The sequence below is a fragment of the Aotus nancymaae genome, unplaced genomic scaffold (assembly GCF_030222135.1).
Source record: "Aotus nancymaae isolate 86718 unplaced genomic scaffold, 86718_ANA_hifiasm-v0.15.2.pri h1tg000057l, whole genome shotgun sequence".
In the NCBI taxonomy this organism is placed as follows: Eukaryota; Metazoa; Chordata; class Mammalia; order Primates; family Aotidae; genus Aotus; species Aotus nancymaae.
Window position 1 is genome coordinate 18,729,183 of NW_026988471.1, and position 14,769 is coordinate 18,743,951.

The following is a 14,769-nucleotide window of genomic DNA, read 5'->3' on the forward strand; positions in this document are numbered from 1 at the left end:
AAATTTTCTCCCCTTTCTTCTAAACTCTGACACTGGATCTCACTCCCAATTAGCAGTTGAACCCATCTTCTACTTTGGAAAGAAAATAAAAGCACCCAAAAACCAAATTTTTCATTTTCTATCTTCAACCATTCAGAACATAACTGAATCCACGCTTACACTTTCTGCTTTGCCCTCTAATCCAAAAGAGGTATTTCTCCAGTCAGATCCCTATCTAAGGCTAATTCCTCTATGTATTATCTGATCTAACCCCTTCCTAGCTTTGCAAAGATCTCACTTTAATGACTACTCTCATTTTCTCTTTCTCATTAAATTCTTCACTCTTTCTTGTGTGGATTTAAACACACAGATCTATTTCTCTTTGAAACCACCACCTCAAATAAAATAAAACAAAATAAACACTTTTCTTAACCCCAAGTTCCCTATCTGTTTCTACCCTTCCTTTCCCAACCAAACTTCATGAAAGAGTTCTTCACACCTACAGTCTCCACTTCAACTCCCACTCAACCCTTAACACGTCCCAATCTGGCTTCTGCCCCACAACTCCACTGAAACTGCCTACAACATACACTATCTGGATCATGGTTATATACTAATAGTCCAGATCCAGACCTCACCAATATTCAATATATCCACATAACAAACCTGCACTTGTACCCCCAAACCTATAAAAATAATACATAAAAGAAGAAACCAAACCTGTTGACATCTTGATCTTGTACCTCTAGAGTCCAGAACTCTGAGAAAATAAACATCTGTTGTTTAAAACAGAAAGAAAGAAACTGCCCTCATGGAGGTCACTGATGGCCTGCTGCTAAAGCCAACTGATACATTTTTTTTTACCAGTCCCTCCTTCTTGACACTCTTTTGGCTTCCATTAGCCCATATACTCCTTTATCTGCAAGACTTCTATTTTTCAACATCCTTCTTCTGCCCATCCCTTAAAGGTTGCTGACTTTTTTTTCCCCTGAGACAGGGTCTCACTCTGTTGCCCAGGCTAGAGTGTAGTGGTAAGATCATGGCTCACTACAGCCTTGACCTCCCAGGCTCAAGCAATCCTCCCACTTTGGCATCCCAGGTGATTGGGACTAGAGGAGTGTGCTACCACACTCAGATAATAATTTGGTTTTTTATTTTTTTATTTTTAGCAGAGACAAGGTCTTGCTATGTTGTCCAGGCTGGTCTCAACCTCCTGAGCTCAAGCAATCCTCCCACCTTGGCCTCCCAAAGTGCTGGGGTTACAGGCATAAGCCACCGTGCCCAACCTAAATGTTGCTGATTCTTAACTCTACAGATGGCCCTTAGTTTTGTTCAACTATTCCAAAGGTTTAAATTACCAAGCATATCCTGGTGGTTTCCAAAATTTTGTGTTCAGTACAGGTATTTTTGAGCTGCAGATATGTATGTCTAACTATGGTCTGGATATATTTACTGGAATGGGCTATGGCATGACAAAATCAGCATATCCAACAGCGGAATCTTCCCTTAAGAAAATTCTTTCTCCACATTATTTCAATGAAAGGCATTACCATCCATCCAGCTGCCCAAGCTAAAAATCTGGATACTGCCCTGGGGACTTCTATCCTCTCATCCCCAAACCTATCTATTCTGCCTCCCAAGTATGTCTAAAATCTACTTATTTCCAACCCCTTTGTCATTACCTGGATGGCTGCCATCCACCATCATCTCTCCTCTGAATTGCCAGAGCAATTTCCTGATACAGCTGCCCATTATCTTTCTTTCCTTTCTCTATTCTTTATATATAGTACAGAGATGTTTCTAAACAATCTTATCACCTTATTCCCATTCTTAAAACTTTTCATTGGCCTCCCAAGTGCTGTTAGACTTAAGTCTAAATGCCTTAATATAATTTATAATCTGCATGATCTGGCCTCTATTTCTCTCTCTCGATTCATTACATACCACTCTTCACCTTTAGTATTATACCCTACTGATATTCACATTTTTCAATAGCCCAGACATAGCTAAGTGCAACTCCTCTGGACCTCCTCAAATGCTATTTCTTAGGGCTGAGATGTTCTACACACCAACCTACCTTGTGGCTACTGCCTTAGCATCAGCATCATTTCCTCCAGGAAGCCTTTCCTGTTCCTTCCAAGTCTGCATTAGGTGGCACTTCTACATGCTCCTGTGTTTTCCCCAACTTAGCGCTTATCACAGGACTGTAATTTCTTGGTTACTTACGCATCTCTCCTGATCTAGGGTCTGGTCATTGCTGTACCCTTAGTTCATAAAATGATACCTGTTGCTAAATAGGCTCTCAGAAACATTTGTTGACTATGTGAAGTTACACACACACACACACACACACACACACACACACACACACCGAGATGAAAATGATTTTAAAATAAGTTATTTCTCTACAGAGTTTCAAATTAAAACAAAGGTACAGACTCTCAGAAGACCCAGTTTTATCTATTACTAGAATTTGAAAAATATGGGTTTTTAAGGCTATAAACTACAACCAACAATGACATGTTCAGTTCTACTAAAAGTGACCACAGACTTTTTGAAACTAAAGTCTACATATGTATACAGACTAACCAATATAAAGACAAATTACATAATGAGGCAGATATGTTTAAAATAATGCTGGAAAGTTAATTCACTTTTTTCAGTGCCACTGTAGGAAATCAAAAAATAGACTTTCCTTGAATATATATAAAAACAGATGGTTAAAACCAAAGAACAGTTCTTGAGTGTCATTGAATTGGATACCAAATGTTTTCCCCTTTTATGTCTATTTTTCAATCAGAATGCTAACATTTGATAATTAACTTAAATTGCTAAAGAAAATTGTCAGCCAGATATCGATCTTAAGTCTATGTCCGACCAATGCATTACCATCCACTGAACCAACTATCACAGCCCCATCTTCGTATACAATGCAGATCTTCTGTCCATCAGCATTCCAGCTCATACTGCGAACAACTGATTTATTTCGATTGTTGATCATCTCCTCAAACCAAGAGCCTGTTTTCACAAATTTAAAAAATTACAAGTCAAAACTTTCACATCTATTAAACAGTAGTTAAAAATTAAAAGCATTCCATAAGGTACACCATGGGATAAATAACTGCAAAGTTTTCTACAACCTGAGACATTAAACTATAAAACTTCCAAATCCAACAAAAACAAAATGAAAAATTAACTTGGGCTTAACTAATCATTGCTTCAAAGATTATCCTAGAAAACATACTAAATGCCCATCCTTTGTTTCTTCTTTCTTTCTTTCCCTGTCTCTTTCTTCCTGTCAATTAAAAAATAAACTTCATTTGCTTTTGCGGAGCCAAAACTACTGATCTTTCTGAAAACCTAACTTTTTCCACTTGAACAATATGGTTCAGATCATAACCAAGAAAAAAACCCCAAGTAACAATAACTTTACATGTACATATAAACTCTCCAGTGATTAACTACAAGCATATTAAATACAGCATATTAGTTATCATCATAAAGAGAATGAGGGCAAAAAATCCACAGCATATTAGGTAAAATTCTAAGCCTGCTTGAAAAACTAGTAATCAGTTTATATTACATTAGTGCTACCACATCTCTAATGCTGAATGACAAAAATATTCTTGTTATTTTTTTTAGGAATGACATGTAACTTGTCTTGTAGCACAACCAAATTAGAGGCAAAAAAAAGTAGGTTGTTTTGTTTTTGTTTTTTTAAAGGCTTTTTTATATACATACTGACATAGGGAACTCTGACCTGCAGCCAAGCAAATAATCACATAATTTGGAATAACTGGGCAGCACAGGGTAACAGAATCAAGACTGAGACCCAGAGAAGACCTGAAGACCTACCTTGGAAACAGACAAAGTTTACTCCAGTCCACTGAACTTTAACAGTCTATCCCCTACACACACACAAACACAGACACACTTTAAAAAAAATTAAAGTATTATAGCATATCTTTAATGAAGACTTTTTCAGTGGTATGCCCTGCCATTTAAAACAGCACACATGAACTTTTCAAAACAGCACACATGAACTAAGGTACGCTTCCCTTTTGAAGATGATGACTACAGGCCACAGGAGAACATGTATGATGAGATGTTTTTCTGGTAAAAGTGGTATATCTAAGTTAATCCTTCTTTTATTCTCCCTCTCCCTTGCAGATAAGAGGCACAAATTGTGAACCAGTAATCAGTTGAGATAAAATCTGTATCCATAAAAGAAAGGAAGCTAACTGGCCCATGCAAGAAATGAATTATTGCCTTTGACTTCTTACTAAATGTGTTTTTATCTACTAACTCCAGCCAGTCACTTATTCATTCATTCAACAAATGTTTATTCAACGTGTATACTGTGCTATGCATTATAAAAGGTTCTACATATAAAATGATGAACTAAATAGTCATTTCCCCTTTCCCCTCAGAGCTTACAGTCTACTGAGGGACCAATATTAAATATACACTCACACACACATAAATGTAATTATAAACTGGAACTACCTAGGAAGTAAATCTTACTGGAAATCTGGGGGGATAAAAAGAGCTATCTCAAGTAGAAGCTATTCTTCTGCTAAGAGTCTAAGTTCATTTTGGAGATAGCCAACAGTCAGCTAATTCACTTTCCTAATACAGGGTTAAAGTTAAAAAAAAAAAAATTGAAAAGTAGGCAGCAGTAAGTCCAGAAACATCATCACTGTGCAGTCAGGATGCACTCCTGTCGTTAAGTAAGAGGGGTCTATTTTGGAGACGTTATTTACCCGTCCAAATACTGTGATCCAAATGCCAACTTGTGAAAAAGTAAATAAGCTCTCCTAGTATAGTATACCTTTATAAAACAGCCACACAATGATAAGCCCATTTTCATCACTGGTAGTCAACTTCTGATACTGTTCATTCCATGTTACAACTTGAACAGAACCTAGAACATTATAAAACAATTTAGAAACTTAAAGGTTATAAATAATTTCAAATTTATATTTTTATATAAACACCAAGATCAAGTTAAAATCAATATGGTTCCTGTACAGCCAACTAGTCTTTAATATTCCTCAAAAATATTCATAGGATGCAGTTATTGATATCACTACTTTTCTATAACAATGCATAATACTATTTTTCATATCTATCCTTATTTCATGCCAGTGAAGACATCTATCATGGCTAGCTACAAGAACTACCACATATCTGATGACAGAAACAAATACAAGCATGGTTTACCCAATTGGCCTGACTCCCAAAAACAATGATGTCCAAAGGACACCATACTAAGTACTTGTTTAAGGGATTTTTATTAATCCTTTTTGGTAGATATGCCCTATAATCTCTCTTCTGCCAACCCTTCACCCCTGTTTTCCATTCTATTAGTAAAACACTCTTAAACATATCCTAAACCTCTAGGGTACATGAATAATTGATGACTTTTAATTTTTTAATCCCTAAATACTTTAGTGTACATTTCCTAAGAATAAAGACATTCTCTTTCAAAATCATATTACAAATTAGGAAGTTTAACACTAATACACTATTATTATCTAACTCACAGTCCATATTCAAATTTTATCTATTGTCCAAATAATGTTCTTTATAGACACTTGTTTTTCTCATTCCAAGATCCAATCTAGGATTATACAGTGCATTTAGTTGTTATGTGTCTTCAATCTTTAGTCTTTTTTTTTTTCCCCTGAGACAGGATCTTGCAGTGTCACCAAGGCAGGAATGCAGTGGCACAACCATGGCTCACTGCAGCCTCAAACTCCTAGGCTCGAGGGATGCTCCCATCTCAGCCTCCCAAGTACCTGGGACTACAGGCACACAGCACCACGCCTGGTTAATTTTTTTTATTTTTTGTAGAAACAGGGTCTCATTATGTTGCCTAGGGTGGTTCCAAAATCCTAGCCTCAGGCAATCCTCCCACCTTGGCCTCCTAAACTGCTTGAACTATAGAGCCACTATGCCCAGTCTCTTCAGTCTCCTTTAATCTGGAATCATAGGACAGAGTCTAAAAAGGATTATTATGCATATAAAACACTCATAGACAGGAGTATTTTCAATATATAAAATAACAGCTACTTTCTCCTAGATTTATTTAAGATGTTGTTTACTCATGTAAAAGTTGAATGACTCTAAGTTATATTACTTAAGTCTCAACAGAAATGATTACAAACAGCTCCCAACTTACAATGGCACTACTTAAATGATTTTTTGGTGGTGGGAATGCAATGCACATTCAGTAGAAACCGCACTTCAAGTGCCCACACAACCTTTCTGTTTTTCACTTTCAGTACAGAATTCAATAAATTACATGAGATAGTAAACATTTTATTATAAAATATGCTTTATGTCAGATGATTTTGCCCAACTGCAGACTAGTGTTTTCTGGGCACATTAAAGGTAAGCTAGGCCAAGCTATGATGTTCAGTAGGTTAGGTGTATTAAACGCATTTTCAGCTTACATGGGTTTATTGGAACATATCCCCATTGTAAGTCAAAGAGCATCTGTACTTTAAATATTACCATTATTTAAAATGTTGACATTTCTGCATTAAGCAGATACTTTCTAAATGCCTAAATACCACTCAAACATGCCTTAAAAGAAATTGCATGACTCACCACTATGACCTTCAAGATTCTCACTCATAGAAAGGTTACTGGGGGCCGCAAGACCCCTCAATTTTACATCATCTGAAACAAAACAAAACAAACTACTATGTTAAATATATAAAAGTGACATAGTATAAGACTTTGACTTTTTTTTTGTATTCTTGGGCAGTATTAATCATTTTTTTAAGTATACCTCATTCTGATTTATTTTTCTCATGGTACAAATATGAACAATAACATATACCTCTTGCAAAAATATTCTCGTAAAATAAAGCAAAATATATAAATGAATATTGTTTACTCATACATTAAATATATTAATAATCATCACTGCTTCTTATTCCTTTCCAAAAGACCACAAATAGAAATATTTATGAACCACAGACTGAAAACTCTACAGCTTACAAGGGATCAAAACAGCATAGAATTTGAAAATGAGTTTTTACTAGATTACACAGAATCTTGTATTCACTCATTTATTCATTCATTCAACAAATGTTTATTGAATGTGAAATGTTTATTATAAAAGGTTCTATGTATAAAATGACGAACAAAACAGTCATTTCCCCTTTCTCCTCAGAGCTTACAGTCTGAAGGACCAATATTAAATACACACTCACACCCCCATAAATATAACTACAAACTGGGAACATGAAGGCATAATAAGAAACAGTAACAGAAGTGACTTAATTATAGATTGACAGAGAGCCAGGGAAGGCTTTCAGAAGACCTGATACCTAAGCTGAGCTGGTAAACTGGAGATAGCCAGGAAAGGCAGAGAAAGAAGGGGAGTAGTTCAGGCTAGGACACAGCAATGCAAAGGCTCTGAAGTAGACGCTTAGAACCCTTGACAAACTCTAAGAAGGCCTATGTGGATGAACAGGGGAGAAAATTGCATTAAACAGGGCTGGAGTGATAGGCACAGGAAAAATGATGAAGTATTTGTAGAAAACAATAAGAATTTTAGATTTTATCGAAAGTGTAATGACAATCTCTAAAGACATCTTAAAAAATCATCCTACAGAGGATAATATTAAAATGTCATCTCAACAAATTAATCTTTGCTTAGAAATCTGTTACACATAAAACACAGCATTCAAAACTTTCATTTAAAATACAAATTTTATGAAGATTTTAAGAATTGTGAGAATGGGAATTATACCGATGCTAAAGAAAATTCTACTTTCACATAGCAAGTATCTTAAAATATTATGAAAAATATTCTTTATTCTGAAAACAGTCAGGAAAAAATACCTCATTTCCTCTAAAATCACTAGTTTTAATTACCCAGTTGTTGTTTTGTTAACCCAAGAGTACACATGTACAATTTAACAATGCAATCATCTGTCAAACAATTAAGATTAAATGTTGCCAACACACACGTTAGGCTGAACATGATTTTTTTAAACATAGGGTTCTTTCATTCATTTAATCTTTTAAAAATTTTACAACACACTTTATTATAATATTCTAAAATATTTGGTCGAAACAATTTTCTTAACTTCTAGCATTGAAAAATCCATTCTGATGCACATATATATATATATATATATATATATATATACACACACACACACACACACTGGTGTCACTATAACCTAACTAAGTGAAACGGGGATATGCGATTTAGATGGACCACCCATGTTTTCTCTCTGTTGGACCATAAGGTAGGGCACTCTTGACAAAATACATGCTGACAGTTAAGAACAGGCCCTGAAATTCAGTTTGATGTACTGAACAAATATCATACACATCTGAAAAGGTCTCTTGCTGGCAGCAACTCCATAACTTGATCATGTACAAAATATTCACAAAACCCACCTGAAAGTTCTCAGATGTCTATAAAAAAGCTAAAAGTTTTAAATGATGTAGAGTAAAGTCAGCAATAATATCCCAAGATTCCATTCGTTACATTACTAGACTCCAGATAGCCAATAAGGTAATGAAACCAAGCTGGTACGTGAACAAAAATCTGGTAATACTGCCATAAATCTTCCAAAAGCACATACCAGTAACCCTTGGATTTAAAAGGCCTGTTGAAAGAGGATACCAAAATATAAAGCATTTTAAATTCATGTAAAGGAATTTCAGAATGAAATCAGCTATTCCAATAACCCGAAGAACATCAAAAAGTCCAAAGAAGGCTTTTAAAAGATTAAGATGTAATGAAGCGACTGAAAGTAAAAGGTATGATATAGAAGAACAGAAGAGCCTGCTAATCACCAGTAACCAAGCACACTAAATCTCTAAGGGCCTTTCTCTTAGAAAAGCATGACTGACAATGCTTTTGTTTGCATTCATAGAAGTTGTCAGCAGCCCAATATCAAGAGAAATTCCTGTTATGTGCTGCACAATAAGTTTGAAACCCAGAATCAAAATATAAAGAAGACTGTTTTGCAACACATAAGGATAATACAATTCTGAGGAGATGGTACCATATTCGCCAGACTCTCTGGCAGGGTCACCTGGTTCCCTTGCTTCTCTGTGTGAATGACTGACTGCAAAGGACTATGGAGGCATCCCTGGGTATGGCTATGGACACCTTACCTGAGATTCTGGTCAATCTTGTTGTCCTGGGCATACTGGAAGATTGAGGCAATGTCACTGCCTATGGGTCCTGGAGAACTGAGCAGACAGCTACAGCTGGCTTGCATGGCCCTAAGTACTTTTTTTCTGTTGCAAATGTGTGCTTCCAGGGCTCTCTATTCTCATGAGGATGAGAGGATGGAGGCCTTGGCAGTCGTAGCAGGAAAAGCAAGAAATGCCACCTCAATCCTAGTCAGGGACATCACCCTCAAACCCTATCACAAGCAGCTCCAACCCAGGGTCATCACCCTCAATCCCTACCACAAGCAGCTCCAACCCAGGGTCATCACCCTCAGTCCCTGCACAAGCAGCTCCAACCCAGGGTCATCACCCTCAAACCCTACCACAAGCAGCTCCAACCCAGGGTCATCACCCTCAATCCCTACCACAAGCAGCTCCAACCCCGGGTCATCACCCTCAATCCCTACCACAAGCAGCTCCAACCCAGGGTCATCACCCTCAATGCCTACCATAAACAGCTCCAACCCAGGGTCATCACCCTCAGTCCCTACCACAAGCAGCTCCAACCCAGGGTCATCACCCTCAATTCCTACCATAAGCAGCTCCAAACCAGGGTCATCACCCCCAATCCCTACCACAAGCAGCTCCAACCCAGGGTCATCAGCCTCAATGCCTACCACAAGCAACTCCAACCCAGGGTCATCACCCTCAGTCCCTACACAAGCAGCTCCAACCCAGGGTCATCACCCTCAATCCCTAACACAAGCAGCTCCAACCCAGGGTCATCACCCTCAATCCCTACCACAAGCAGCTCCAACCCAGGGTCATCATCCTCAATCCCTACCACAAGCAGCTCCAACCCAGGGAAGGAGAAAAACTGATTCTCACAATAGACCAGGTGAGGGATGATGGTAGCTGGAGCTATAGGGGGAGCAGGGGAGATAAAGGAAAGGATGGGTTCAAGATATGCTTTCAAGACAAAGGCAACAGGATTGCTGATGCAGATGCTGTTAAGGGAGGAAAAGAGAAGATTTCCAGCTTGAGCAAATGCATGAAATTGAGACATTTTACTGAAATGGAAAGAACTGAAAGAAGAGATTTGGAAGAACATCGAGAGTTCAGTTTTGAACAGTTTAAGTATGAGATGCCCGTGAAAGACTCCAGTGGAGACACCCAAGTCTGAAAAATCAGGACTGGACTGGAGATATAAATGTGGGGCTCTTCACCCCAAACCACAGATGACATTTAAGGGCAAGAGAATGAAAGGATAAATACAGAAAGCAAGTGACTAGAGAGCCCAGAAGCAAGTTCTCGGGAATTCTAATAGAAGAGGGAAGTCTAGCAAAGCGACTGAGGACTGACCAGAGAAGGAGGAGAGAAAAGTAGTATGTCTACATATAACAGTAACTTAAACATGTTGAATTCTCCTGTCTTGAAAAATAATGTTTCAAGTCAAATCCTGATGAGTCAATAAAAGCTGTCCATTAGACTTAGAACATGAAAGTCACTGGTGAGGGACAGAAAAAGAGAGAGGACTGATATTGAAAGGAGAAAGAGAGGATAAATTAGCAGAGAGGTAACCTGAGGAGGTGAGGGGAGACAAGCTCCAGCAAAACACTAGAAGCTGGCCTGTGAGAGAAGTAAACCTGGTATAAAAAGATGGACTGCTGGTTCTAGTTCCTTTCCTTCTAAAGCAAGGGACTGAAAACTGGAAATGCAACTTGGTACAAACTTTCTGGAGGGTAATCTGTCTACACATAATAGAAACCTGTATAAATGTACAGACTCTTTGATCCAGTGAATGCCATCTCTAGAGATTTATCCTAGAAAGTCTTAACAATTTATGCAAAGATTTGGATACAAAGATACAGTTGCTTTAATAGTAAAAATGCAGGGACATCTAAATGTCCAGTACTAGAATTGGTTAAGCAAAGTACAATATATTAACATCAATATAATGAAATACTAAATAGACATTTAAAATGGTGCCATAGAAGATGATTTATTGATGTAGAGGATTGCTGTACTATACTGCTGTAGCCAAGCTACAAAACATTATACTTAAAATGTTGCATCTTTAGCACAACACAGTGCTTGAGATGAAGCAGTCATGCAATATCTATGATCGTTACTGGCAGGATCTGCTGAATCACTACTATTTGTATTAAATACAATATATTGATCTTGTTAGAATCTCCCAGTCACATTTCTCATATTTGTCTCTTTCAGCACAATTCATAATCATTATTAAGTTCCAAAACAAATACTTTACTCCATTTTCCAAACATCCCAAGAATCGATTTCCCATCTTGCTCACTAATTTCAAAGAATACTCTAGCCACAGCTCATCAAAAGGACAGAGTAGAAAAAGAAGTATGTTTTTTTAAAAAAAGTCTTCAACATTAAACAAAATGAATGCATCTCTTAATATATTTTAAAACTTGCTACATACTGTAAGCAAAAGTACGTATATACAGACACACACACACATATATATATACATTTAAGAAACCTTCTTTTAACACAGTTTTAAAAACTAAAGCACTGACATTTGAACTATAAAACAGCATAAGCCAAACTTGAATTGGTACTTAAGTATTTATCTTCCAAATCTGCCTTTTATTTCACAAAACTAACCTACCACAGCAAAAAAATTACTATCTTCTTTACTTAGGCTGTCCACTAGCCCTTTGTGTAGTGGTTAAAAACAAGGATTTGAATGTGAGACAAACTTAGTTCCACATCCTTGCTCTGCCACTTACTGGCTGTGTGACCTAGTACAATTATTAACTGCTCAGAGCCTCAATTTTCTCACCTAGAACACCTACTGCTCAAGATCTTTATTGTGAAGTCAAATAAGATTGTAAAGGTTAAACATCCAAGTACATGGAAAACCGTCAATAAGTATTTATTACTCATATAACATTCACAGCTGTAAGGTAATGCTATTCAAAGTGGGGTCTGAGGACCAGCAACTCAGCATCACTAAAAATGGAAATTCTCAGGTCTCATCCAGGGTCTTTTGTTGGGGGATAGAGCATGAAATCCATCTTAACAACCTCATCCAGTGATTCTTACACCTAACACAGTTTGAGAAGCAATGTTGTAAGGAATCCAAAAATGTAATTCAGTTTAACCCCCTACATTTTCATTTTAAGGAAGAGTAAACAAAAAGTAAAATCCTCAGCTACTCGTTGAAAGTCATTCAGTAGTCCTGTGGCAGAGCTGAGATTTAACTCCAATTACCCTATCTAGATCTTCAATCTACCGCAGCAGTAGGGAGGCTAAAGAAGTGGGAAGCTGTTTGCTGTGATTCCAGAGCACTAGGTAAAGAAAGAAATCAAGCTGCATAGACAAGAGACCTACTAATAAAAATGTAAAATATATCCGATTTTCTGTTTTTGGACACTAGGTGAATAATCACTAATGCATCTGATAAGCAGAAAGGATGACATAGATGTGTAAATAATCTGCCAAATTTTCTTTTCTTTTTTTTTTTTTTGAGACGGAATCTCGCTTTGTTACTCAGATTGGAGTGCAGTGGCGCGATCTCTGCTCAAGTGATTCTCCTGTCTCAGTCTCCGGAGTAGCTGGGATTACAGACGCCCACCACCACGCCCAGCTAATTTTATGTATTTTTAGTAGAGATGTGGTTTCACCATGTTGGTCAGGCTGATCTCAAACACCTGACCTCGTGATCCGCCCAACCTCAACCTCCCAAAGTTCTGGGATTACAGGCATGAGCCACAGTGCCCAGCCAATCTGCCGGATTTTCTTACTGAAATGTTGACTCACAAGATTTTTATTAGACTCCTACTAATATAGTACACCAATTAGACATAGCATAACACAGTGACTTATTTTCATTCTTCATTATTTTTCATTTTCCATTAATAACTCAGCAAAAACCATCTGATGTTTACATTCAACATTATCTGAATTTTATTGCAAACATACTCCAGGAAAATACCGTAAAATGTTTAGGTGGTTTTCCCTTTAAAATAATCGGAATTGCACATTGACAGATACCATAAGTAAATCGCACTGAACAAATAACACTAGGCAATTTTCTACCAATTTCAAATATGTGCGCTTGCATTCATTTACCTGTCTGTGTCTCTAATTTCAAAACCTTCAATAATCCATCTTCACCACCGCATGCTATGAACCCTTGTTCCTTGTTCCAGGAGATACACTTCAGCTTCACGTTATTGGGAATGGCTATCTGTAAAAGCAATCACAGCCAGACTAACAACTTGCAAAGGAGTTGGGAAGTAAGTCTACAGAAGGCTGAAGAAAATCTTCCAAGAAGAAAAACGGACGGCCTTGCAGAAATAAAAGTGAGCTGTTGTGAAAATGAGCATGGTCCCCTGGACTGACCCGGGTTCTACCATTTGGGAAAGAGGAAAAGAAGTGCACAAAAGAGAAGGTTAATGACTGTGGAGAAAAACAACGCTAGAGTCACCGGATGGATTTTTAAAAGGGAGGGCAGGGACAGGGTATAAATACCACCAGTATCTCTTCCTTTTTACACACACAATACTTAGGCTATCCTATTGTTACTTCTTTTCTCCTCCCCAAAGGCTCGTGAAGTGATCCAAAGAGTTTATAAATCACGTGATCAGCAACAAAAAGAAGGGGAAAGTTGGGGTACCACCTCTCGATTTATCCTGGAGCCACCCAAAAGGACCTAGCCAGGGGCAGGGAGAGTGCTGCGACCGGGCTGCAGGCTCAGCCAAGGACTGGTCCGGGGCTCTGGGAACCGCAGGAGGAGGTCGGAGGCTGGACCCGGCGGGAAGGATGGCAGCGGGATGGCGAAGCCGCGATAGGGACCCGGTGAAGCCGCAGGGCTTCTTGGGAAGGCAGCGGGAATCGCCGCAGGCTGCTGGAATAGCGGAGAAACGAGGACACCCCTCGGGAAACTCACTTTCTTGGTCAGGTAGAAGAACATCGTGGGACCTCCTAGAGGGTCACGGTGGCCGCTAAGGCCAGCGACAAGTAATGCTTCTACGCCTCCGGGGTGCCGCGGGACACTTCCGGTAACGCCTTCGCACCGGGCACCGGCGTAGTGCGCCTGCGCGGACGTCGTTTGGGTTTGGTTTTTTTTTTTTTTTTTTTTTTTTGTGCGGGGCGCAGGGCGGTAGCTGGGGTTGTCTCGTCCCGTCCCCAGATTTCTGTGCCTTTCTGCTCTCCGCGAGAAGCTGGGTCGCGACCTGTCACTGCTAGCCGTGCGCTCGCCCTCTGCGCCCTGTCTCATGGTCCCTGGCCGCCCTACTTCCGGCCATACACCTCTGATGGTCGCGATGGAGCCGCGTCTCAGGTGTCAGTACTATAAACCTAGGCGGAAAGTTGCCCGTTCGAATAAGGGCAAATGATTTAATATTTTCTAAGCCCCAAAGTTCCAGCATTCTTGAAAGAGAAAAGCCATGTACTGTATTTGATAGGCTGGCGCTATGGGCCAGATGAAAGTGCAAATGTGCGTATTGAGATCTTGCAAACCTCTGTGTCTTTGGGGATTCGAGAACCCTCTGGAGCAATTTAGGAATAGGAGATTTTGTTTATTCTGCTTGTTTTGACGTTTTTTGACAGTTTAAGCTATTACCGCAACCCCGAGGGTCCTTTTAAAAGGAATTTGTA

General features: G+C 38.6%; 1 protein-coding gene across 2 annotated transcripts in view; it reads right to left on the bottom strand.

Moving 5' to 3' along the window:
* The window catches only part of WDR35 (WD repeat domain 35), a 65,456-nt gene extending 51,291 nt beyond the window's left edge, over positions 1 to 14,165 (bottom strand). For both annotated transcript variants that reach the window (XM_012475097.3, XM_012475096.2), the window contains exons 1-5: positions 14,060 to 14,165; positions 13,240 to 13,357; positions 6,595 to 6,666; positions 4,811 to 4,903; positions 2,869 to 2,997 (exon numbers count right to left, since the gene is read on the bottom strand). In XM_012475097.3, the coding sequence (XP_012330520.2) occupies positions 2,869 to 2,997; positions 4,811 to 4,903; positions 6,595 to 6,666; positions 13,240 to 13,357; positions 14,060 to 14,083 (436 nt within the window). In that variant the 5' untranslated portion in view covers positions 14,084 to 14,165. The remainder of the gene's footprint in view (positions 1 to 2,868; positions 2,998 to 4,810; positions 4,904 to 6,594; positions 6,667 to 13,239; positions 13,358 to 14,059) is intronic.
* Positions 14,166 to 14,769: the final 604 nt, after the last annotated feature.